We start from the raw sequence: 25,000 nt of genomic DNA on the forward strand, positions 1-25,000 counted from the left end.
AATCTGATCTGATCTAATATGATCAAATACAGCTGTAGCATTGTGATAGAGGCAAAGAATTAAAAACACACAAAAAAGAGATGGAAAGCAGTTGGCTGTGGTTTTGGTTTGTAACCAAATAAGAAAAAAAGAAAAGCAGAGTTAAGCAGAGTTGGTATTTAATAAGCACACGCTAACACCAACCCCATACACTAAAACCAGACACTACAACCTCCAACCTTCTAATTCCAGTCCAAAATCAATTGTAATTTTCTTTTGTATTTTCTTTGTATTATTTGGCACATTATTTTTTTTTTTGTATTAAAGCGCCTCTGCACATGGATCCTCTGTGAACCTGATACAGTACACACAACAGCCCTGAAAATGAACTGTGAAAAGAACAGTGACAGAAACAATCATGTGATATTTGGGACAATCATAGACAATGACAACAGGTCAGGACAGAAAGTGTGAGGTTTAGAGGTTCTGTTGAAGATTCTGCATGTACTACAAACTCAAACCATTTAAGTGCGTGGTTTCATGTTTTAATGACATCATTGAAATGTTGTAATTATTTGTTGTATAGAACTGATAACAGGAGGAAAACCAGTTCTAATTTGTCTAGGGGCGGGGCTAATTTTTGCTGAAGAAATAATAAAGGCATATTGTATAGTATATTACAAATCAGAACACACACACACACACACACACACACACACAAAAATGTCCTACTCACAGTTTTCTGCAATATGTATAGCAGTGTGTCCTGGCATAGGAGCGAGCACCAGAAGGAAAAGGGCACAGAGGAGTGGGAGCGGGTGATTTAGGTGGCGCCCCCTGCTGCCAGCCTGCTGTAGTAGCGTGGTAGGCATTGCTCAATGTTCCATCAAAGCTGCACCTGCTCCCAGGCTCAAACACGCTGTGAGGATAACCTCTAAACAGCACACAACAATCAACACCTCGTCACTCTCCGTGCTCCTTCTGCTTCACCAGTGCAGTTTATCTCCCCAGCTTCTCTCAGCGTCCTTCTTCTTCACCGGCTCTGTTTTTCTTTCCCCTTTTCTCCCTTTCTCTCTCACGCTCTCTCTCTTTTGAAGGTCCACGCCTCCTGCTGTCTTCCAACTGGAAAAAAGAGAGACAGAATGAAGGGATGAGTGATGGAGGTGGAGAAGGAGGGAGGAAATCCACGAGTGCCAGAACTGAAAAACAACGTGGTCCAGGAGAAAAGAACAGACACAAACAAATATAAACAGATCTTTTTACTGCAAATGGAGTTAAAACAGCCAAGACATCGGTGTATAATAACATCCAAGAAGTTCTAGTACAATTTAATTAAAAACATCACAACCAGTGTGATAATTAAGGGTTTTTTTACATTCAAGAGACTGCCAGACAAAACTAGTCAGTCTAATAACAAGACAAAAGAAGCAAACAATGAAAACCTAATTGCGTTGCTTAATTTTTTATTTCTGGCTGAAAAGTTCCTTTTATAAAACATATCCCTGTTAAACAGCTCATCAGATTAACGCAAATTAAAACTAGCATGTAGTGCAGTGAGCAAACAACACAAAATTAGCCTCATTAAATCCATGTTATTCATATTCATATACCTGTCACGATGATGAACGTCTGGCTTTAATCATACACTTAACAAATTAAATATATGAAAGATTCCATTTCCATTCTGTTTAATTTATGACACTTTTATTATACTAAAAGCAAAAAAATAAATGTTTCTAGTAAAAGAAATCAAAACACATAGCCATTGTAATAAAATACAAATGCTATAAAATACATAGGAAATAAATGTAAATAAACAATTAACATAAAAGTCTGCATTTTATCTATGTACTGTAACGATGAACGATGGCCAAGTTATAGATCCACATGAATTTGTTCATAGATCAGTTTTCCGCTAGGAGATTTTTTAATATAAGACAGTAAGACAATTTGATAATATCAAGAAACAATCTGAGAATTATTAGAGAGAATGGTTTTGTTAGGCTGTGGGGGGCATTTTATTTACTTTACTGGTTTTCCATTTAAAGGCTCACTGCGAATCAATATAATGTTCTTTCAACTGATAAAATGATCCAGCAGTTAAAGTAAGTCAGAACGGTCCGGAAAAATGTTCTGGCACGGCGGGAACCAAACTCGGGAATTAATAGCTGATTATGAGTCATCTTTAACCAGAACACTGGCTGTGTTTAAATGAACTGATGTGAATTATCGAACTAAATCCTTTTTTACGATGACAGAGTCCTGTTAAACTGTTTATAAATAATCCAATCCTAAGATTACATGTGTGGGGAGTAAAGTTTAGGGTTGTTGACCTGAGTCATCCATACATGCATTCTCTTTGCTGCTTATCCTGCTGGGTCACTCAGAAACTGGAGACTATCCCAGGACACAGGGGGCATGAAGCAGGGTACACCCTGGATACAAAGCCTGGTAGTTACGGTGGTGGACTATCAATCCGATGGCTGTCACTTTAAACCCTGGGCCTACCAAGTTGCCACTGCTGGGCCCTTGAATAAGTCCTTTAACCTTCAAATGCTCAGCTGTGTCAAAAAAAAAGATAACTGTGTTACCTGTAAATGGTACTAATTTGTAGGCTTTGTAATTATAATTAGCTAATCTGATGCTATGAACACAGATTCACTGAATTAAATGAGTGACTCCGGAGTGAAAATATTCCACTTGAACCCCTGTCTTGATCTCATGATGAAATATTTTTATTCTGATGGACATTCAAAAATGACTCCACCCTCATTCAAGGGATCACTGCAGGGTTTGATGAGCATTACAATGATGATCGTATGCTATGACCTTTAGAGGACCAGATCCCAAACACACTGAACCCCTATGGGGGATTTTGGAGCGATGCTTTATCAGCTCTTTCATCACACCAATCGTATTTTGGAAGAGTGTTCATCACTTCAGTAAGGTTCCAGACACTGGGAGAACCATGCAATGGCAAGGCATTTCAAAGCTTCTGTGATGGCTTGTGGTGGTCAAGCAAACTTTGCTGGCTCTCTGTATATTTATAGGAAAACATATGATTTAAAAAGCTGTTGATTAACAGTAATAACTGCAATTAGACAATTATGTAATAACTTTGAAATGACAAATAATCCCTTATTCACACTTATTTGTCCATAACTGATGCACGGCTGGAAATAGGAGACATGAAGGAGTGAAAATAGAAGAGGGCATTTCCTAGTGAAGCTCTGCAGCTGGGTCTTGTGTGTAAAGTTTTGCTTCCTTGAGAGAGTGTGAAGATCTATCCATCAAGATCTAAGGGTCTATTTGTGCTGGTATCACTCGTGAAGCAGGGGTGATGGCCTCCATCCAAAATTAGTTCACGCTTTCCATCTGGAACCAAATCTGCCAACTCAGAGCATACAATCACCATCACACGGCCTAAATGAATACATTTCATCGAGCTCAGGCTCCTGGCTTTAGATAAGCCCATTCAGCACAGACCCACACAAAGGGAGATCCCTGAGGACGTGTTCATGAAATTCATGTAGCACAAAAAGAGGTGAGAGCGATAACGACAGTGAGAGAATAAAGGACGTAATAGGAGGGAGGTTGGCTTGCTGCAGGTCTTGGAACAGCAGGACGCACAGGCTGGGCTCTGCTGTAACCTGGCAGCACCAAGTGCCAGGCAACAGCGACCTTGGAGAGAGACGAAGGTTGAGAGGAGGAGTGAAAAAGAAGTGCGCTTTTTTAAGGCAGCTGGTATTTCCAGACAGCTAGGAATAAGATATGCATTTCCTCCCTTTTGGCCCAAGTTTCCATTTCTTGATAGCTGTTCCCGTCAGGTCAGAACACTGATAGGCCATAAATATTTCAGTGCTGTTTTTTTGGACTGACACAATGTTTGGATTGCAAGTGTGAAGCACAACAGACCATGTAATAACGCTTAAAGAAGGTCACGTCGAAAAGAAATAACGTTAGAATAAGACTTGGATTAGACGGGTCATTAAGCACATCGGCTCTTATCAACCTTGAGCTTTAAAAGCTCCTCGAGAAATAGCATCGGGTGAGAGACCAACATAATAAAAGGGAGAGAGAGAGAGAGAGAGATGGGGAGGTGGAGGTGGAGGTGGAGAGGGTGGTGGAGATGGGAGATGGTGACAGCTTAGACAGTAATCCCCTCCCCACCTAAATCACACAACGTCTCTCCCCAATCAGTGTCACCTCCCATCCATTCTCCTCCTGTCTTCTATCTATCTTCTAGCTCTGAGCCGGCTTTCAGTTACGAATATGGCCTGATCAGACTATTGGTCACACCAGGGTTTCAGCAGCCAATTACTGCCTGGCCAAGCCACTAACAGTGGATGAATCGAGTTGCTGTTGGATATTTAGCAAGCAGCTGGAATCAGAGGTGAGATCAGCAGTTCAGTGAGACTGTGACTAGATTAACAGATTCCCCACCCGCTAATCAGTCCATCACCCAGCAATGCATGATCAAAAGCCATCACTAACTGGGCAACCAAACCAAGCACAACATCCTCACAGAAGCCGAGGGTCAGAGCTTGAGATGATAGTGGAGGGATTAATGAGAGAAATAGCAGCCCATAAAAGTGTCAGGTTTCCTGCGGTGTCGATTCGCCAAAACCTAACGTGTCAAAATCTACCGGATTCTTATTCCTCAGCAAGCAGCCGAATCAGTGTGACTGGTTTAATTATGTAGACCAAGTTAAGACTGAACACAAACCAGTAAAATATCAGCAGCAGTGAAATGTCAGCAAAGCAGATAAGATAAGATTAAATTTATAGAACATGCTCCAGTAGTCGGCTAGGTTAGGCTACACGTTGAAATATTATCTGTAGCTTTTTCTTAGAACATGGGGCTGACTGAGAAAGCAGGATCCTTCAAAGCACCACATACTACCCATGCAGGCCTGATCAAAGACAGTAGAAGTTTGCCTGATTTGTATTACTCATTCATCTTCATTTAGAGTAGATATGTCACCCATTAACATGCTTTTTTTAAGGTTTGAAGAATCTTATGTAAGCACAGGGAGTAGATGTGAAACACTACACAGCCAGCAACCTGAGTTCAGGAACAAACTGGGGGCTGTGGAGATGTTCCACTTGATAGCTATTTAGCATTAATTAATGCTGGCAAGCTACATAACATTAGGTAAGATCACTGCTTGTAAAGCTAATAAAATTTCACTCACTCACTCACTCACTCACTCACTCACTCACTCACTCACTCACTCACTCACTCACTCACTCACTCACTCACTCACTCACTCACTCACTCACTCACTCACTCACTCACTCACTCACTCACTCACTCACTCACTCACTCACTCACTCACTCACTCATTTCTACCGCTTATCCGAACTACCTCGGGTCACGGGGAGCCTGTGCCTATCTCAGGCGTCATCGGGCATCAAGGCAGGATACACCCTGGACGGAGTGCCACACACACTCATTCATTCACTCACGCAATCACACACTAGGGACAATTTTCCAGAGATGCCAATCAACCTACCATGCATGTCTTTGGACCGTGGGAGGAAACCGGAGTACCTGGAGGAAACCTCCAAGGCACGGGGAGAACATGCAAACTCCACACACACAAGGTGGAGGCGGGAATCGAACCCCGACCCTGGAGGTGTGAGGCGAACGTGCTAACCACTAAGCCACCGTGCCCCCTAGTAGAATTAAATCAATATAATCATTACATCTTTTATGTAAGATATGATTTGTCAAACCTTTATTGTGAAAAGTTCTAACTGATCGTGAATTATATTTATGCCTTAATCGTTTGTCTATGTTCAGTAGGAATTTGAAGGCATTCACACACACTCCTGTTCAACCAGGAGCTTCTGCTCAATCAGCCACTTTGCCCAGCAGGAGGCTTCATCCTTATGGCTGCAGCTGCACTCCTTGATTGAGGTGCTGTGACAACTAAATTGCTTGGAAATCTTATTCTATAAAAGGGTCTAAACATGCTATTATTGGTAGTGACTAGTCAGACTAAGTGTGTCGGTTCCTCTGTCATACGGTTTCAGGGCCTGGTCACGGTCTGTGCACAATGTTGTCAGGTATTAGGACTGAGGACACAGTAGAAGGGGTTTATTCAGAGTTTTGATGTCATTCCATTCCATTGCTTTATACTTGATGCATTTAGATCACAGCTAAAACACACAATAAAATGTGTAGCCTGATAATTGCATCCAGCAGGCATTCCTCACTCAAATAACATAGACAGCGCTTAGAGCCAGGTATAGATAAGCTGTCTGCACTGGCTTTACCATGTAACTGTGTGGATAATGGAGATGGAGACGGTGAGCAGGGCTTTAGCGCTCCACAGATACAGTGATAGCATCTAAAGCCGGTTACCTGCCTCATTAGCTCGGTCAGAGGGCAAGCAGAAGCTTTTCCCCACCAGCTGTGTGACTCCACAGACCACCCTGAGCTCTATGGTGTGTCGAACATGGAATAATAAACCGTAGAACGGGAATCTGCTGCCTCCTTAAGAAACAAGAGGTTTACACTAGTCAGACGGTACTGAGCGTCTGCCAACACAAAACATATTTAATTATCTTTGCACAGTGATGCATGGAAATGGTAAATAAATTGCTCAGTTATCAATTATAAAGGGAATCATATACACATAGCTTAATTTGTAACACCACTAATGTAGCCTACGTCGCAAAAGTCTACATTTAGCACCCTCCCCCTGTTCGAACAAAATCATAAATTAGCATTTACGAGCACATAGGATGAGCAAATTGTATGCAGGAAAGCACGGAAGGCTCGGAGAGACACGGCAGGCTTTCAATGCTGCATTTTAATGACATCTTGTCAGGGAAACAGCAACAGGAGACGCCCCTGTGGATTCCAAACGTCACTCGCTCCTTATCACGCAACGCCATCAAATTGCAATCGTTTTTCATAATTACCTCATTTTCTGAAGCTGTCCAGCTGAGCAACCACTTAAAAAGATTCTGTTCTTTCACATTAAGCATCCAAAAGGGTCTAAACCCGAAAAACTTCATCCTGCATTCAGTTCAATAAGTAAGCAGCATCAAAAATGGCCTGATAGTTTAACCCTGAATTAAAGTGTGTATGAGACTTGGAGTGTGTTTACATACACGGGCGTTGTCCTGCCGTGCCTTCTCTTTAATTATTTATCACCTCCAGCTGTGAGGATGTGTGTCAGAATGGAGGAGAGAAGGGGGATAAATGAATACGAGCGTGCCCTCGACCCTTGAGACCTCCCTAAGGGTCTGTCTGTCTGCCAGGAAAAGAAAGACAGACCACAATGAGGAGAGGATAGGGAGAGCGAGAAATGAAACGAAAAAGAGAGAGGAGTGAGAGAGGCGTGAATGAGTAGAGGAAGAAGAGAAGGAGAGGAAATTGATTGAAGATGGGAGAAGAAGATGAGATGGACCTGCCAATGTGAAGGGTAGCTTGTAATTCATAAAGACCCCCCCTACAGGATAAATTATTTATAGCCTGTCCTTCCATGTCAGTGTGGTTTACCCTGAATTCTCCAGGACTCATAATTCATTTTCTCGCCTTCATCGTATATTACCAGCCTGGCCACTGTCTCTCTGTCACTCCGTCAGTGTCTGGGTGTCTTCCGCAAATCCTTATCTGCATACGACGAGCCTGTGGCACTTTAAACCCAGTGATAATGAGGTCGACAAGGAGCACAATGCATCCGTGTGAAATAATGCTTTTCCATAATGCACTGCTGGATAAGAGTGTACTGGATTACACTAGGTCTATAAACATTTAGTTTATCTCACTGAGTGGAGCCATTTTGAGAAAAAGAGCAATTATTGTGGCTGATAAAAAGTCAATAGCACATCATGGCCTCACTGTTACTGCCTTTTAAGTGTGTTTGTGTGATATGGGCGTGTGTGTGTGTGTGTACTGTACGATGCCACACAATCCAATACAGTCAGTGAGTGAGTGGCTACTTCCCTTTATATATATATATATATATATTTATCAGTTGGTTGATCTCTGCTTTTGCTCTTAACCCCCTGGTACATTGCTCTCTCTCTCTCTCTCTCTCTCTCTCTCTCACTCACTCATTCACTCATTCCACTCCATTTATCTCTATCCGGCTTTTGAAAGTCATAAAATGTGCCGAGATAGACACAGTGCTGACAACAGGCACTTTTTTTTTTGCTGTATTATTGACTGGACATCCCAGCACTCGCTCTGTCCATGTCTTCCTAAAGGCCTGTAATGTGGCCAGACAGCTCTGGAAGACACAGAGCATCTTTAACCCACCTGAGATCTGACCTGCACTTACACACATGCACACACAGAGGTACACAGGCGTAATGAGAAAAACCATACACACAGAAATGAAACAGCTGCAGTCATCATTCCCCTGCCTCTAAACTCTTTCTCCCTTACCTCATCCTCATTCTCTTCCTCATCCTCTTTCTCCTTCTATCTAATAATATCATCTTTTCTACAGCCTCTGTCTTCCTCTCTGGATGAGAGAACTATTATCAGAATGGATAAAAGCTGATAAAATATATAAGACTGCCAAAGGGGGGTTTGCCCACTCGATTCATCCAGGTTTCCATGACTACAGGGTCTCCACAGCCCCCGCACATAGATTCAGTTATTCATACACAAGACACTGACACATGGCAGATACATGGTCAGATACACGGCTTGCAAACATGCACACACACACACACGCAAACACAGATACAAATACAGAGAGCTGATAAAATAAATTTCACATTGCAAACTTTAAATACACTCCTGTCAGTCTGCCTACTTGTCTGTCTTTCCTGTCTGTCTGTTACCTGTCTGTATGTCTGTTACTTGTCTGTCCTTCCTGCCTGTCTGTATGTCTGTTACCTGACTGTCCTTCCTGTACTGTATATCTGTATGTCTGTCTTTCTTCCCTGTCTGTCTGTATCCCTTTCTGTCTGTCTATCTGGCATTGAAACATTTTTTATTTTCTGAGTTTTTGCCTCAGGCTTTAATAAATGATGTAGAGAATAAAAGAAATGGTAAATAATTGAAGGCTCTATCTCATTAAAACGAGAGTGTAGAGGGAATAGATGTTCTCAGCAGAGGCTGATCGAAGAGACAACAAGAAAGAAATGATCTATAAGAGATTTGGGTATGATTCAGACATGATTAAGATGCACTCCAGAGGAGCGATGATCGTGTATCTGACCCGTACACACAAACCCCAGAGTGTAACAAAGCCAAGCAGGCAGTGAACTCGTGCTGCTGTATGACTCGACTACACTTTGTGTCTGCTGGAAAAAGAAATACTCTAGAGAGAACGGAGGAGCGAACACAAAGGGCTTTCAATCTAGCTGTTTTCCAGATTTAAAAATTTCTTTCTTTGAAACTGATTCAATGCTGTGTTTCTGAGTTAAAGCAGAATCTTAGAACAGAAAGTTGAGGATGTTGAAATCCAAGTGACACTGCTCAAAAAATGCTCAAAAATAAAAGCCTGTCATACCGTGACAGCCCAAAACAGATCGTCAGCAGGTGCAGAGTCACTGTGAAAATCGTCAGATTCACAAGTAATGAACGTCGATGATTTCAGCTACGAAAATATAGAAATATAAACAACAACAATAAATCTATCACAACGGGAAATGTAGCTATAATCAAAACGATTTTATCGGAATTATCTGAAAAAGATAATAACACTGTGCATGATTTATTTTTTTCTTTTTGCATCTACTGACCATATTTATGTTTTTGTTCTTCAACATGTGGACAAAGGCAAAACCCAGTGATCAATACTCCAGCACTGGGAAAGGCCATTCGATACAAATCAGCATAAATTACAGTATCAGGGAAAAAAAGGTTGGATTGTTAAGGATAGTGTAAGAAATTACAGAAATTGCACCCAAATTCCACTCCAAGGTACACATCTAAAAAAGCTCATTCCTAAAAAGGTTTAAGTATCATAAGGTAATACGTTGAGGACTCTAAACGTATAAACTTGATTCAATTATAAATATGGGAACAGCAGCAGGACATTAAGCATCACCAGGAACAAAGGGTCTAAGTGACTGCGATTAACATTTAAAGTGACCACTTGGTTGATAACAATTGTAACAATACCAAGACAAGGTGTACGTGACCATGATTAACATTTAAAGACAATCAGCTAGACAACAAGGTGTAGCCCAGCCATTTGGGAAACATTCAGTTCTTACACTCAACACACATTCAAAGCGGAACTTCATTTAAATTACCAAAGCGGAAAACTGTATATAATGCTTGAGCAGGATTTGCTCAGGGTTCTTGTCATTGACTACGATGAACCCAAAGTACTTCGTGTATTTTGTCACTGCTATGCTGGAATAAACTTCTTGTTCTTCATTAAGATCTTCAACATCATCGCCTTATTTTTACACAACGCATTTTTTATTTCTTACAATAGATATTTAGCTTCCTAAAAAGGTTCAGCTGGAAAACCCAGAGAAAGAGAAACTCTGTTGTAGGAGTCTTGGAGCGATGAACCGAAGAACAATTCAGGGCATTAAATGGGTCCTTTATATATCTAATGATCTCATTTATTTATTCAGTAAAATCCATGAACTGTGGTCTGGTCACAAGTTATTAATCACACACACAGCATCCAATTATACAATTTCACTCTACTCTAAAGACCTAAATGAACATGACATATTAACCACTGAAGACACAAAAAAAAAACACATAAATGGTTAATTATGTTGTAAAGGACTCCAAGCCCCATCATGCTGACTCTACAGCCCCACCCTCCACAACACACACTCAACACCTGGAACTCCAACATCTGCAATCATGATGGAACTTCCAGCTCTTTTCAGTGCACCCCAGCACAGCTCACTAAGAAGAGTCCATTCTATTCAATTTCATTTATTTATGCAGCACTTTTAACAATTCATATTGTCTCAAAGCAGCTTTACAGAAGTATAGAAACAGAATAAAAAAACATAAAGTTTAAAATTAAATTAGTATTTATCTCTAATATTTATTCCTAATAAACAAGACTGAGGTGACGGTGGTGAGGAAAAACTCCCTGAGATGACATGAGGAAGAAACCAGTCTCAGAACTGAACCTCATCCTCATTTAGGTGACAATCTACAGGAAATGATGTCAATCCAAATAATGTCTTTTCTAGTTTATAGTCGAGTGGAATTAAGAAACCGAGAGCTCCTGAGGAACTAACAAGTCAGAGTCATTTCAGAGTTCATTACAGACTTAACACTAATTCCTTCCTGCTGAAGTCTTTAAATGATCGCTGATGAAGACCCGAGCATACAGCTGACTGACGCAACAATGGTTCAAAGAAAGCGGGACGGTTTCCGGGCGGCTCCATCCACAGCAATCCCATTCTCAGCTAACACGATTTTCTTTCCTCTTACATTTGAGATATTTTGTTATACTTTGTTCACCTAAGCTTTTTATGAAACATACAGTATCATACTTTAACATCTAAATAATACAAAAAAACCCTATGCATTACATTTGATAAAAACTATTTAAATAAGTTAAACGGTTCTCACCATTCATGCAAACAAACAGCTCAGATGCCAAACTTTAAAAAAAAAAAAAAAAAAAAAAAAAAAATGCAAATTGGCTGTTAAACTACAAGCGCCTATTCAAATGCCTGACGCATAACTAACAGTTTATTACCAATTTATTACCAGTTTATTACCATTACACACTAAGACAACCCCAAACACTCCTAGCTTCATGTGTTCTGTCTCCACCAGCTTGTGTTAAACTTTCCAGTGTCGTTCCTTCCTGTGGATTAAATAATCATGTATAGAATGTTTCATTATTAATCTTTATATCTAATCCATCTACTTTAAATGAGAGTATTAAAAGCCAAGCAGAAAAAAAAGCTTTCCACCTTCTCATGTGTTACTGTTTGGTTCATTTTTTTAAATGTTATTTGATATTTTCACCACTAGCAACCTTAAGTGTGCAGTTTTGCACTTTTTGCTCTCTCAGAGTTGCGATACACGCCTGAGAGATTTGTAAAGCTGTTCAGAGACCTGGCAGTCGATCTCGCACTTGTATTCCTCTGAATCTATTCGAGGAGCTGTTTCATATGATTTCATTTAGCAAAAAAAGTTTTTTGAGCCTTCTCTTTCTTTCAGCCCTCTAGGCATTTTTCTTTCCATCAGCATCACTACGCTTGAGTACTGTGAGCATCATATCTACAGAGATAAAGACATTTCAGTGTATTGTGATGCAGCTTATTAAACACAGTTATCAGTTATTCTGAAAAGAAAAAACACAGCTAATTAGAGTAGGCTTACTGTTTTCATTACATAGTCTGTTGAAAGCATACGATATTTTAGGAAACTAATTCCGCAAATTAATTTGCATATTAATACAAAATTGTTAGCAAGTTCGTCATGTTTTTTAAATGATACAGTATTGTTTAATTTAACCTTTTTTTTTTAATTATTATTAAAACCACACATTTTATTATATTTATTTTTAAATAATTATTTAAGATCTTGAGTCTAAAATAGTCTAAACATATATAAAATGAGATATTCATAACCTCAACGACGGAATTCTGAAAATTTTGAAAATAGTGACAATAATCATATGCAGATGGACAGATAACAAGGCTGTCAATAACCTTTCGAACTAAACAGTTTTCAAAGTATAGCAGAAGAAGCTTCCATCATACGAGCCATTATGAAATCATTTGCAAATGATTATGACACTGAATCCGAGGCATCAGGATAATGGAGAGGAAGCTGAAAGCCTTTTGAGATCTGAGATACAGAGGAGCATCAGCCAACACACATGCAACAAAAATAAAAGATTTAAAAAAAAATTAAATAAATAAATAAAAATTCTACTGGAACCATTAAGAACATACATAATCATGATTTTTTTTTAATAGTAGCATGATAACTAAAGTGATATTTCTACCTGTACAGAATATTTGGATCCTCACACAATGTGCACAGTTATATTACAGCATGCAGCTTGCAGTGAAATAAAAACCCCACTGCTTCTCCTAGATTGCACATATAAATAAACTAAATCTAAACCTTTTTTAAAATAAAAAATGAATTAAAATAATATTAAATGAGAGGTGGTGATAGAATGTGATGTGCAACATTGGTTGAATGTTTCTTACAGCTCTGTTGTAGCCAACGTGCCGCTCATGTCCATTTATGGTGTAAATAAGTTGTGGGTCTCATATTTAACCCTTGTATGTTGTTTGGGACCCTGGGACCCATATTCATAAACATCAATGGTTTTGAAAAACTTTGCTTCTTTGTAAATTTGTTGATTTTTTTCCACTCATAATGTGATTAAATTTGATTTTCTTTTTTTTTATTACATTTTATTAAAAAACAACAAAAAACGAGTAGCACTTTAATTAAAAATGTGATGTAATAAAGGTAAAGGGCAAAAATTAACCATATATGCTGTTTATAATGCTTTTAATTGGGATGAAGTAAACATCTGTAGAGTATTTTAACATAAAATTTTTGATTTTGTTGAATTAAAAACCATAAAAATGAAGACCCACGAACAATGGCTGAGTAACAAAAATACGAACACCATACAAGGGTTAAGATGGTATTGCAGTTCATCGTGATTTCCGGGAGGTGAAAAAAAACAAAGAGCTCTTAGGACAAAAGAGACAGATGAGAGCTGATCGCACGTGTCAAGTACTAGGATATAAGAAATATACGTTTTCACATGCATGTTGAATAAAAGTGGATGAAAACACTCCTCATATTTATTGTAAACCATGTTGGTGGATCTTTGATGCTTTGGGGCTGTTGTAAAGTTTGACAAGTATTACAAATAAAGAGTAGATTTTTAAGATGATAACACTATATACACACAACAAACCAGCACAGAAATATCTGAAGGACATAAAACCGGTGTTTCACGACGGCTGTCTTTCAACCCTGTTAAAAGCCCGGCGGCTGAATTGAAAAGGGAAAATGCAAAGCAGTGAAGATAAATATAGGCTCGTAATGTTCCACTGAAAAGGGTGCAAGGTTTTTCTTTAACCCTTTCGAGCAGAACGGAAATCGATCAAAAAATTAGCGTCACAGAAAGAGCCTTAATTCTGTATTATATTGTATTGTTATCTTTTACCGAATATCAATTGAAGGGGTATTTTTCCAGGATTATAAAAATAGTTTTTTTTAACTGTTCCTCAAAACATATATTATATAATAAAATATATTATATTTAAAGCATGATTTATGGAGTTACTATAGAGTAATTAGTAGTAAGCTTTTTTAACATATTAAAAAAAACACATCGCTGGGATTCTCCACAGGGTGAATATGAGGCTTTGTTACATACAAGCGTGTAGGTGAAGGTATAAGTGCTCCCCTGGGTCTGGTAATAAGTGGGCTATGCTAAGGAGAGCCCAGCTGTCACAGGGTTGCTTGACATGCTAGGCAAGGTCAGGAAATCCTCAGGGACTAACCCCACACACACATGTTCACCACACCCCCTCATCAACCCCGCCTCAGCGTTCTAATCTTACATTACTAACACGCTGCACCATCAACCAATTTACAAGCCAGCGTATCACAACAGACTGGGAACATGAGCAAACTGAGTAGTTTATGTAGTTACTTGGGTCCATTACTGCATCCAGCACTCTCAAGCTATCAGTCCCCACCAGTTTGGATAATTCATGATGATCCAGATTAAGCTTTGCTGGAAGAGTGTTGTGTAAATGCTGGCTTGTGTCCACTGTCCATTTACAGTCAGAGTGCAGGGGAAATATTTGAGACGCAATCCCTGATGAACCGAACCTAGTCCAGCGATCTTCTTCCATATGGAAATGTGAATTTATTGGCTAGGACAATGCTTGCTTTAGTCAGCCACAGAATTTGTATCAGAAAAAAAACATGCTGCTGATAAGTGGATGTCAAAAGGGGCATAGCAAGAAGTAAATAACACGACCGTGATGTGAATTTCAAATGAGTACAAAAGCAATCATGCCTAATAGGGGGGTCCATGTTTTAGACTAATTGGAGCTTATACCAAGCTGCTCAATCTTAAATCTGATTGGTCAGAAGGTGTTGATTCATTTTCTATAAAAGCTGCTTTGACAATAATTCCAGCTTAAGTTCAAAACATAGGCTTATATCAATGCGTTGTTTTAATACGTTATTGTTTCCATAGTAACAAGACATTCAAAGGCACTTGTATGAGAGCACTGCGTAATCGAATGTGAATTAAAACATGTTCAAGTTAACCTTAAGAAGATTTCAGTTTCTCCAGTGTCTCCAGTTTCAGCTTTGTAACAGTGAGTAAGTTTCCACAAAAATCTTGACAACAGTTTATTAACTTTAAAATATAAAAATTACAGTATGTAACTATAAACGGATAAAAGCGCAATGTGTGTATGGTTTATGAGAGCCACATCATACGACCTCAGTGTTTTGTTTTGTTCCTAAAACAACACCTTCTGTCATGTTTCATTCTTTATTAAATGTATTAAATTCTCTCTGGATACATTCACTCAAAAAGGAATGATGTAGCTGAGATTATATCAGAGATTATTACATCCAGATGCCTGTTTTTTCACTGGTCCCATTAATCTTGTTAAAAACTTTCTTACTTCTAAGTGCTTTTGATATAATTGATTCAAGTACCTCTGGGGGGAGAGTACAGGAAAGGAAAGTACATCGCTGAGTTAAAGCACCGGCTTTGCATAGACGGATGGACGAGAATCCAATCCCTTCTGAGCTATCGCTTGCCCACACGTTCATTATCATCTGCTCATCAGGGTATTAAACCGCATTCCTGCCTCCTCCTCCAGCTCGTTCTCTCACACATAGCCACAGACATGAGCACACCCACACATGCATACAAACAAGCCCATCAGTTGAGAGCGATTTGACTGCCATTCAAATGGTTTTGTGTTTTGCAGTCAAGCAGCAGGATTGTTCAGTACGCTGCCAGACATCATCCCGGGTATCACGCGAGACGTTTTCAGCAGCGGAATTCACTCTTTCCACATCAAGACTCTCAGCTGTGCTCTGATGAAGGTCACTGTTCCATCGCGCATCTCAATGGTGCAGATCCAAGCAAGGTGTCGATACTGACCGGCCTTCTTCTTGTTCCACTCCAATCACCATGACAACCCTCTGACTCCAGCAGCATGCCGCTCCACCCATTCCCATTCCCCTCCCCCATCCTCCACTTCATCTTCTTTAGCTCTGCATCTGTCGCTATGTTCTCCCTGGAACATCTCCATTTTCCCTTGTTCTCCACTCAAGCGTAAAAATCTAAGCTGCAATCTCATGAAGCTTTTAAGGAAGGTAAGGTTTGAGATTGTAAAATAGTCACCTTACCTATAAACTTGCAGCTTGTCTAAAATTCTTGCAGGAACCAAAAACATCACCTGTGGAGATGGAGGTTAGACCTCTATTTATGCATCCCACTTCTTGAAGCCCCACAGCACAACAACCTTTTTTTTTTTTACAATTTGAATATTAATATAAAACCTTTATTTGCTGCATTAACAATTAATTAGCCATACTTCTATCTTCCTGAGATTTCCCACTCACCTACAGTACACTGTATTCATTGTCTTGGTTTTACCACACAAGTCATTTAGGCTGGTGTATGGTTTCTTATTTACAGCCCTTACGAGATTAGATAAAAATTTCACAGAGTAGATGGGAGACATTCTTCATTCTTACATGCTGTCCTCCTCTGCATAAATTGGCCAGTAATGATGTACAAAGTGATGGAACAGTCAAATAGCTTACATCAGCAAAATAGCATATATTAAATAGTAGATAGATTGTATTTAACATACAGAATTATTCTTAAGCCATCAACAAGCCAACTAGACTGAAATATGTTATTGTCCATTTAAAGTTTGTCATGCAAGAATATATACTTTGCGATGAAAATGTAAGTCGCTCTGGATAAGTGCATCTGCAAAATGCTGGAAATGTAAATGTACTTTCTACTCAATCTTATTCCATAGCACTGCTGAATGCTCAGACGGTATTACTGGTGATTACATTTCTATAATAGCAGCTCAGACAGTGATCTGACTGCAATAAATTATTATGGTAATATTACTGTTATAGGAAAATAATCAACTTTCGGACAATGACGCGACTTCATCCCAATAACAATACGCTCCATCATGCTTTATTCCTTTGGTATACAAAGCTGCACAGATGGTGTCATTCCATATCATCTTCCTGACATAAGGTAATACAAAAGCCCTTGAACCTCCCACTGTTCAGAAAAACATAAAGGCTCCAGACTTTCTAAAGTTAATTTTGTGCGGAAATCCAACATGTAAACGAGACCAATAGGAGCATTTTAATCTCAGCTAATCTTGCTTTTATCGATACCGGCTGGAAGTTATAACAAAAAGCACATCTAAACCACATCATACACCTTTATAGCTGCCATAAAACCTAAGCAATTTACTGAAAAAATGAAAGCAGATCATTCGCAGTGAAAAATCATCCTGGTGGCCACATGGGGAGCGACGCGTCAAACTGCCATGCAACCTTTTGTCCTTGTCCTACATATACTGTACCTTTCCAGAGAAGAAAACCTCACACACAAGCAGAGAAGCTTTACAAAAGATGTTCCCTCTCTATTTCTTTACAGTGTTAATGTGAGGACATTCTGTCCGGTCTTTCTCAGTCCTTCTTTTGTGCTTGCCTTTTCTAAATTCTACCTCCTGAAGACGACCCAGCTTGGGTCAGCACTCCCCATCTCCTTTCTGTCTGTCTGTCTCGCTCTCCAAACTGATGAGAAATGACAACGGGAGATGGCGGCGAGTCGTGGCTTTGCTGGGGCAAAGCACACACACGGGAGCAACCAGAGAGAAGACGATAGAAGTGAGAGAGAGGGAACCGATAGAAACTGTATTGACCCTGTATTGCTAATGCAGGGAGCTGAAATGCTACAAATACAATATAGGTCAATATACATTATTGTGCATGGACAGTCAAACTAAACACCCAAACAGATGGGTGAGATCGAAGTAAAACTGCAGACTGACCACTCCCAAAAGCAATTATGACATCAAGATGACATCTGTAATTTATTCCAGGTCAGACATGACAGTTCAATGTGTCCTTCACACAGCCAAGCTGCTCTCCTTTAAATGAGTTTAAAAAGCCTTCTACAAGCTCCTCATTAACAAAATGACCAGAGATCAAATTGCTGATATGGTGATATTATTACACGGTAATGGATTTCTGATAATATGTTTATTTGAGCAAGGAAGGAGCAAAAAAAAACCCCAGCACCGTGTAGAGCATCTGTGAAACTGCAGTAGAAGCGGCTTTTCGTGAGAGACAGACTACATGTGTGTTAGAAACAGTTATAATAACGCTATTGTTAGAGGAATTAACACTTCATTGTAGTTCCTTTTCACATGAGAGCCGGAGAAACATAGCATACATAATCCCTATAAATAAAGCCGACAGGTGCTTCCACTGCGACTTCCCTGCGGGAAGAAACTCACCAACTGTGTGTTAGGCAAAATAAGAGATCTCAGCCAGAAGAGAGTAGGAAAGAAGAATGTGTTTACACGAACAAGTGCGAGTCCTCTCCATGTCTTGTAAGCCTGGAGGAAAGTACTCTCTCTTTACCCAGTGTAAATATTGTGAATGTCCTGTAAGATGTTGTTTTCATGCTGAAATGATGCACACTTTAATTAGCCTGTCAGCAGCAGCGAGGATAAGGACTATTCTAGAAACACCAGGAGGCTTGTATGTGCTCTCATGATGAGTGTGTGTGTTGTGTGACTAAGCACAGCTACTCATCATTTGTCATCTTTATTCCTGACATTTAAATAGCAGGAGGCATCAACACTTGTGTTGTCTGTGACAATCACGATAATTGAATAAATCATCACAATACGTGATATGTGTCATATGTGGAATGTTACAGATCCAAGTTTCTGGGGTTGGTCACAAAGCCCAGCATAGCAAGTGTTTGGAATTCTTCAATGCTTTCCATTTGTCCAACTGAAGTTCCCTTCTGGTTCTCCGGCACTTTACCTCAAACTGATCAAAAACCTCAGATACTGATAGTGTACTGGTGACTTTAAAATGGGCCCTTGGTAAGATAGTGTGTGTGTGTGTGTGTGTGTGTGTGTGTGTGTGTGTGTGTGTGTGTGTGTGTGTGTGTGAGATGCCTTGCAGTTGACTAAAATGTGTGAGGTGTTCCTGCGATGGACTCCAGATCCTCCACCAACCTGATCAGGATCAAGTGCTTGCAAAAGATGATGGTATGATTAATCTTAAGGGCAAAACTCAATGCTGCTATCTACAGCCTGTCCGTACAGCCAGAAAACAATGAGGTTAAAACTATTTATACTTAATATATTATAATATTATAATAATATATTGTTTACATCATATGTTTTACGTCATAGGTTTCTCCTTATGCTCTGTGAATTTTCTCAGCCACTGTATCATGCTTTTGAAGATTTTACTCAGTGTATTTCCATTGGTCTTGGACTTTTTGGTCACCTTGTATATCTGTAAAACCTGTTGAAATAATGACTCCAACAACTTTGCCCCTGGTATTAATGGAAAGCACAAGAAAATCTCAGAAAATGAAAGAGTTTATTGGGACTGCCTACTCTTTTCTGTCCATCCACGTATCCTACACAGATTCGAGGGGAACCTGGAGTCTATCCCAGGGGTAAGATGCACTTTGGATCTCACACATACCCATTCACACACATCGACAATTTAGAGCCTACAACAGCTGACTTTGGACCACGAGAGGAAGCTGGAGGAAACCCCCGAAGCATGAACCACTAAGCCACTGTGCTAAATGTGTTCATTTCATAAACACATACATGAATGATGATTAACACATTTTCCAGACCTGAGAAAAGAATCAAAAACTTGTTTGCAAATAATTCAAGTCTAGGGGCACCGACAGCTGCTCTAACAGCTTTATATATGTATGTATGTACACACATATGTGGTAACTAGAGATTAAAACTGAAAAAATGTACAGACTATATAAGGAAAGAAGAAAAAGAAAAAGAAAAGAAACATTTGGCATGGAAATATTACCTGCTTACAGTATAACTGTAAGCAAGCAATGAAGTCAGATGATACCCAGTGCCAGAAACTCTCAGAAAAGTGTTTCATAATGCAATTTATGACAATAAAGATCCATCTAAATGGGCTCGATCATCCACTGTTTCTCCCTTTCCAACCATTTCAGCTTCGTACTTTTTTCTTTCTGAGCCACAAAAACCTGACTGTAACCTCGCCCTTTTCTATGTCTTACATTCTTCCTCAGCTCATTTTCTCTCAGATCATTTCCCCAGCCCCCTCACAGTGAGCTCTCATTCTTTACTTAATGTGCTCCCGGTCCTCTGCTCCTTTTTGAAACGCCGCCAGCCTCTTATGCCTCGGGTCATTCGCTTGCTTAACTGCACAGTCACCTCGTTAGGCTTATTAGTGTTGTCTTTCTCATCCATGTTTCTCTCGTTCTTTCACTCCAGCTGGCTCGCTCATATTTCAGCACACTCTTGTGTTGATACCAGTACACAGTAGCCTTTTTTTTTTTAACACAACTCCCTCTTCTCCATCTCTTCCTCAACGCTCTTTCATCTTGTCCTGCCTACTACATACAGTAAGGTGGTTGTTTATCTCATGCGGATTCCCTGATGTGTTCAAGTAAAGCAGAGAGTTGTTTTTTTTTTGGTATTTTTTGGCCAAGCCTGTCAACAGTGCTGAAAAAAAAAAGGTTGTTTTTTTTTTGCTGCAGAACAGACAAGGCTCCTCGCAGGGCTCGGTTCAACCTGGTTTCCCTCGCACACTTGGAAATGATGTGCATAACAAGAACAAGCTCAAATGAATAAGTGTAGTAATAAAGCGCACACAAAAATATGCAGAAATACTTAAAACCATGGAGAAAATGTTCAGAAAGTTGCCCTGAATTGTGATAGCACCGCTTAGAAGAAATCTGCAGGAGTTTGTGAATATTTTAGCATTACATAACCTTTTTTTGTAGCAATGCACAACTGTTATGCAAATATCCACAGCACAAGATGTGAAAGCTTGGGCATATGAGATCAGTTCATTTTTTCGCTATGACTTGTGTGCCAACACCAAAAGAATTAATGTATTATAGATTTAGACGTATTTGAAAATGACAGCTTGAGCGTGTGAATTCTTCTCTCGCACACCATAAGGAGCTTCCTGATTTCCCCAGACCCCGTGCTGTGATGCTTGGGAATGAGAAAGCCCTCCTCAAACTCTTCTCCTTCCATTCTGGCACGGCCCTACTTCCCCGAGCCCTGCCGAGAGATGCTCCGGCGCTCCGGTTGGTGGGTTGCATTGGAAAAATTGGAAATGCGCAGTAGGTAAGATTAAATTAGCTGTGTGTATAGGGATTACTGCCAGCTAGCATGCTGATCTCCTCCCACGCTCCTCCTAATCCAGCTGTAATGAATATATCACTCGGGGCACCAGGTACCACACTTCCATACACACTTTTCCTAAGGTGTGTGTAGTCAACCAGCCAATCCTGTAACACAGCACACACCCTTCCTGCCAGTCGTATAGTGATGTTACTCTCCGGGCCAAGGCAAGCTGATTTCGAACATTAAGTTCGGGACTTAACAGAGGAACCACAGAAACATCTGTATCACATAAACAATGATTAACAATCAATCAATCAATTAAAATTTGATATAGAAATATGTCAAAATACATATGTGCCATACATAGTTAGAGTAAGTTTTTCTATTTTGTATTAAGATTGTATTATACACGTGATTCAAGATTCAGTTCGTCAGTGGGCAGTGTACTAGCTCCTGCACATGAACAAACAGGCTTCAAAAACAAATCCAAATGTATCATTGGATTTAGTATTATTGATAGATTTGAATTATTGAAATCCTAAAATTGACCAGCTGTGAAGATTTCAGAGCAGCTTTGCCTTGCTAGCTAGCATCCATGCCACTACCTAGCATAAAGTAACAACAGTCTTGATTTCTGCAACAGACCAGATATTTGTGAGTCAAACAAATCCAAATTTATCACAGTACAATACGGTATTATTAATGGATTTGAATTTGTTAGCATTCTAGTAAAAGATAACAGAGCTACCACTAATGCTAGGTGTCCAGCATGAACCAGGTTATTCCTTGTAATAAATAATGAAATGTTAAACACTTCTACACTACTTATACACTTTATACACTTTATACACACCATACTGCACTATACTGCACTATACTGCAATAATTAAAAACCATACGCATTTATGTATATTTATGTATATACATTATTTTTCACTTCATTCGTTCATCTTCCACCGCCTATCCGAATTACCTCGGGTCACGGGGAGCCTGTGCCTATCTCAGGCGTCATCGGGCATCAAGGCAGGATGCACCCTGGACGGAGTGCCAAGCCATCGCAGGGCACACACACACCCTCATTCACTCACGCACTCACACACTAGGGACAATTTTCCAGAGATGCCAATCAACCTACCATGCATGTCATTGGACCGGGGGAGGAAACCGGAGTACCCGGAGGAAACCCCCGAGGCACGGGGAGAACATGCAAACTCCACACACACAAGGCGGAGGCGGGAATCGAACCCCGACCCTGGAGGTGTGAGGCGAACGTGCTAACCACGAAGCCACCTATTTTTCACTTATTTTTTCATATTTTTAGATTTTATTTAGTTTTTTTTTTTTAATATCCTTTTCCTTTTGGTTATATTTTTATCCCAAATTGCATTCCTTATGTTTGAATACCGGACAGATGCAAAAAGCATTTCACTGCATGTCGTACTCTGTATGTACTGTATGTGTATGTGACAAATAAAATTTAATTTGATTTGAATTTGATTTTGAATTACATTTCGGGTCCTGAGTTTTAACCCAAAGTGTGTTTGGTGTTTTTATATACCTGTATAAATGAACCACACTCAGTCCTATCCTGAAAGAGTACTAGCTGCGAACATGCACAGTTATATCGGTGTCCAAAAGTGGACTCAAAAAGGGAACTGCTTTTTTGGAACCAATTTTCCATAGATGAGCTCTGAGGTTAGTTGTTGTTCACAGTACAATGTCTTTAGAGCTCATCAGTTGTGTATCACTGAATTATTAACGATATCATTCAAAACGGTTACTCTACATGAGGCTATAACGTGTCTGTCAATAAGGACAGAAACAGAGATAAGGTTAAAAAGAGCAGAACAAAAAGGAAATCTGAAAGTGAGAAAGAAATACAGCAAAACATGAAGCATGTTATTTTCAGAAAATAAAGTAGAACACAAACCCAAACCCAACAGCTGTTCACTTCTGGATCTTTTCTTTTTTTGGGAATCAATTTGTCGTGTACACATATGCACAAAACATGATGAGTCATTGTTCTGAAACCAATTAATATCCTAAAATTGACCAGCTGTGAAGATCTCACAGGAGCTTTGCCTTGCTAGCTAGCATCCATGCCGCTAGCTAGCACAAAGTAACAACAGTCTTGATTTCTGCAACAGACCAGATATTTGTATATCAAAGTTTCATATAGCTCTATATAGTGCTATATATGGGACAGATGTTATGTAGCTGGATGCATTTTCCTGGAACAGTGAAAGTAAGAGTGTTTTTGTCTGAGCAAAAAGTCAGATTCTGTTATCATTCCCATTATAGCTGCTAGAAAGGTAGAAATCCATTCCCTCGTGAAGTTAATAAGAATCCAGATGTTTACATTACAGAAACACCATAAAATAAAACTCCTTCCAGTAAGGAGATTTTCCCATGGTGGGAAAATCTCTAAATGTCTTTTACCTCTAAATGTCAGAATAGAATAGAAGCCTTTATTTTGTCACATATACATTACTGCACAGTGAAATACTTTTCTTTGCATATCCTAAATTTTGAGGTTCAGGACAGAGCATAGGGTCAGCCATGATACAACGCCCCTGGAGCAAGGAGGGTTAAGGGCCTTACTTAAGGGCCCAACAGTGTCAGCTTTGCAGTGCTGGGGCTTTAACCCTGATCATCCAATCAACAACCCAAGCCTTAACCGCTTAAACCACCGCTGGCCCGAAGACACTGGGGAATCTTTCCATAAATTTAAAATAAGTTTGCTTAGCATTTTTTAAATATATGTTTTGATCCAGTAAAATGTCTGTGATACACCATCTTTCTGAACAAAACCATTAGAAGTGATTTGAATTACAGAAGAAATTAATCAACACCTCCTAACACAATCAGAACAAACGACTGAGAATCCATTAGCTCTGTGGTGAAAATCATGGTTCAAATATCTGCTTCAAAAATATGTGCACTGTTCTATTTATAGCTGGGGAAATTTGTGATCTATTACAGCAAAGAATAATGACACACTGCTTCTCAATAGACCAGTTATTACACGACAATACTCCAGTTCATCAGAGGGATTCAGGCTAAGTTTATTCCAGCATTTAGCCAGTAACGCTCCATTCAAAGGACAGGAGTGATAGTGAGATAGAAGACAAGGATGACTCACTGTGCCCTTAGTGAACAAAGAGATCATTTAATTTCAGTCAGTGCAGGAAGGAAATGGGAGTCATGGAAATTAAACCACACAGGAGATAAACGCAAGGATTTCTTGACTTTTTTCCTGTAGATCTCTAAAACCTCATGCTTTCATTCGCCGCTTGCACGATTCCTTAATTAAGGAAAGTTATTGTCCTTCCAGGGGTCTTACTGTTCCAGCGTTCCTAGCAGCTCAGCACTTCTGAGATCACGGGAAAAAAATAAAAGTGAGAACTCAGCACAGACGAAGTGTTTATCAGTCTACAGAAAAAGTCTCTTGGACCTGAGTTACAGTGAGGTTTAGAAAACTGACTCATTTTGATTCGCAGCCAAATTGCTCTTTTAGCTTTCAGTGAATCTGGACACTGTGACAGATTCGAAATGGACGTCAATTCAATTAATTTAATTTGCATATTTGGCCCGGGTATTTAAGACTTCCTGCGTTATGGACGTTCTTGATGGATTGGTTTCATTTTCATGGCTTTTG

The 25,000-nt window shown here is 39.6% G+C and overlaps 1 protein-coding gene across 3 annotated transcripts in view; it reads right to left on the reverse strand.

Moving 5' to 3' along the window:
- l1cama (L1 cell adhesion molecule, paralog a) overlaps positions 1 to 25,000 on the reverse strand; it is a 54,677-nt gene that overhangs the window by 26,874 nt on the left and 2,803 nt on the right. For all 3 annotated transcript variants that reach the window (XM_060893922.1, XM_060893921.1, XM_060893920.1), the window contains exon 2: positions 716 to 1,101. In XM_060893922.1, the coding sequence (XP_060749905.1) occupies positions 716 to 851 (136 nt within the window). In that variant the 5' untranslated portion in view covers positions 852 to 1,101. The remainder of the gene's footprint in view (positions 1 to 715; positions 1,102 to 25,000) is intronic.

This window comes from Tachysurus vachellii, chromosome 19 (genome assembly GCF_030014155.1).
Source record: "Tachysurus vachellii isolate PV-2020 chromosome 19, HZAU_Pvac_v1, whole genome shotgun sequence".
In the NCBI taxonomy this organism is placed as follows: domain Eukaryota; kingdom Metazoa; phylum Chordata; class Actinopteri; order Siluriformes; family Bagridae; genus Tachysurus; species Tachysurus vachellii.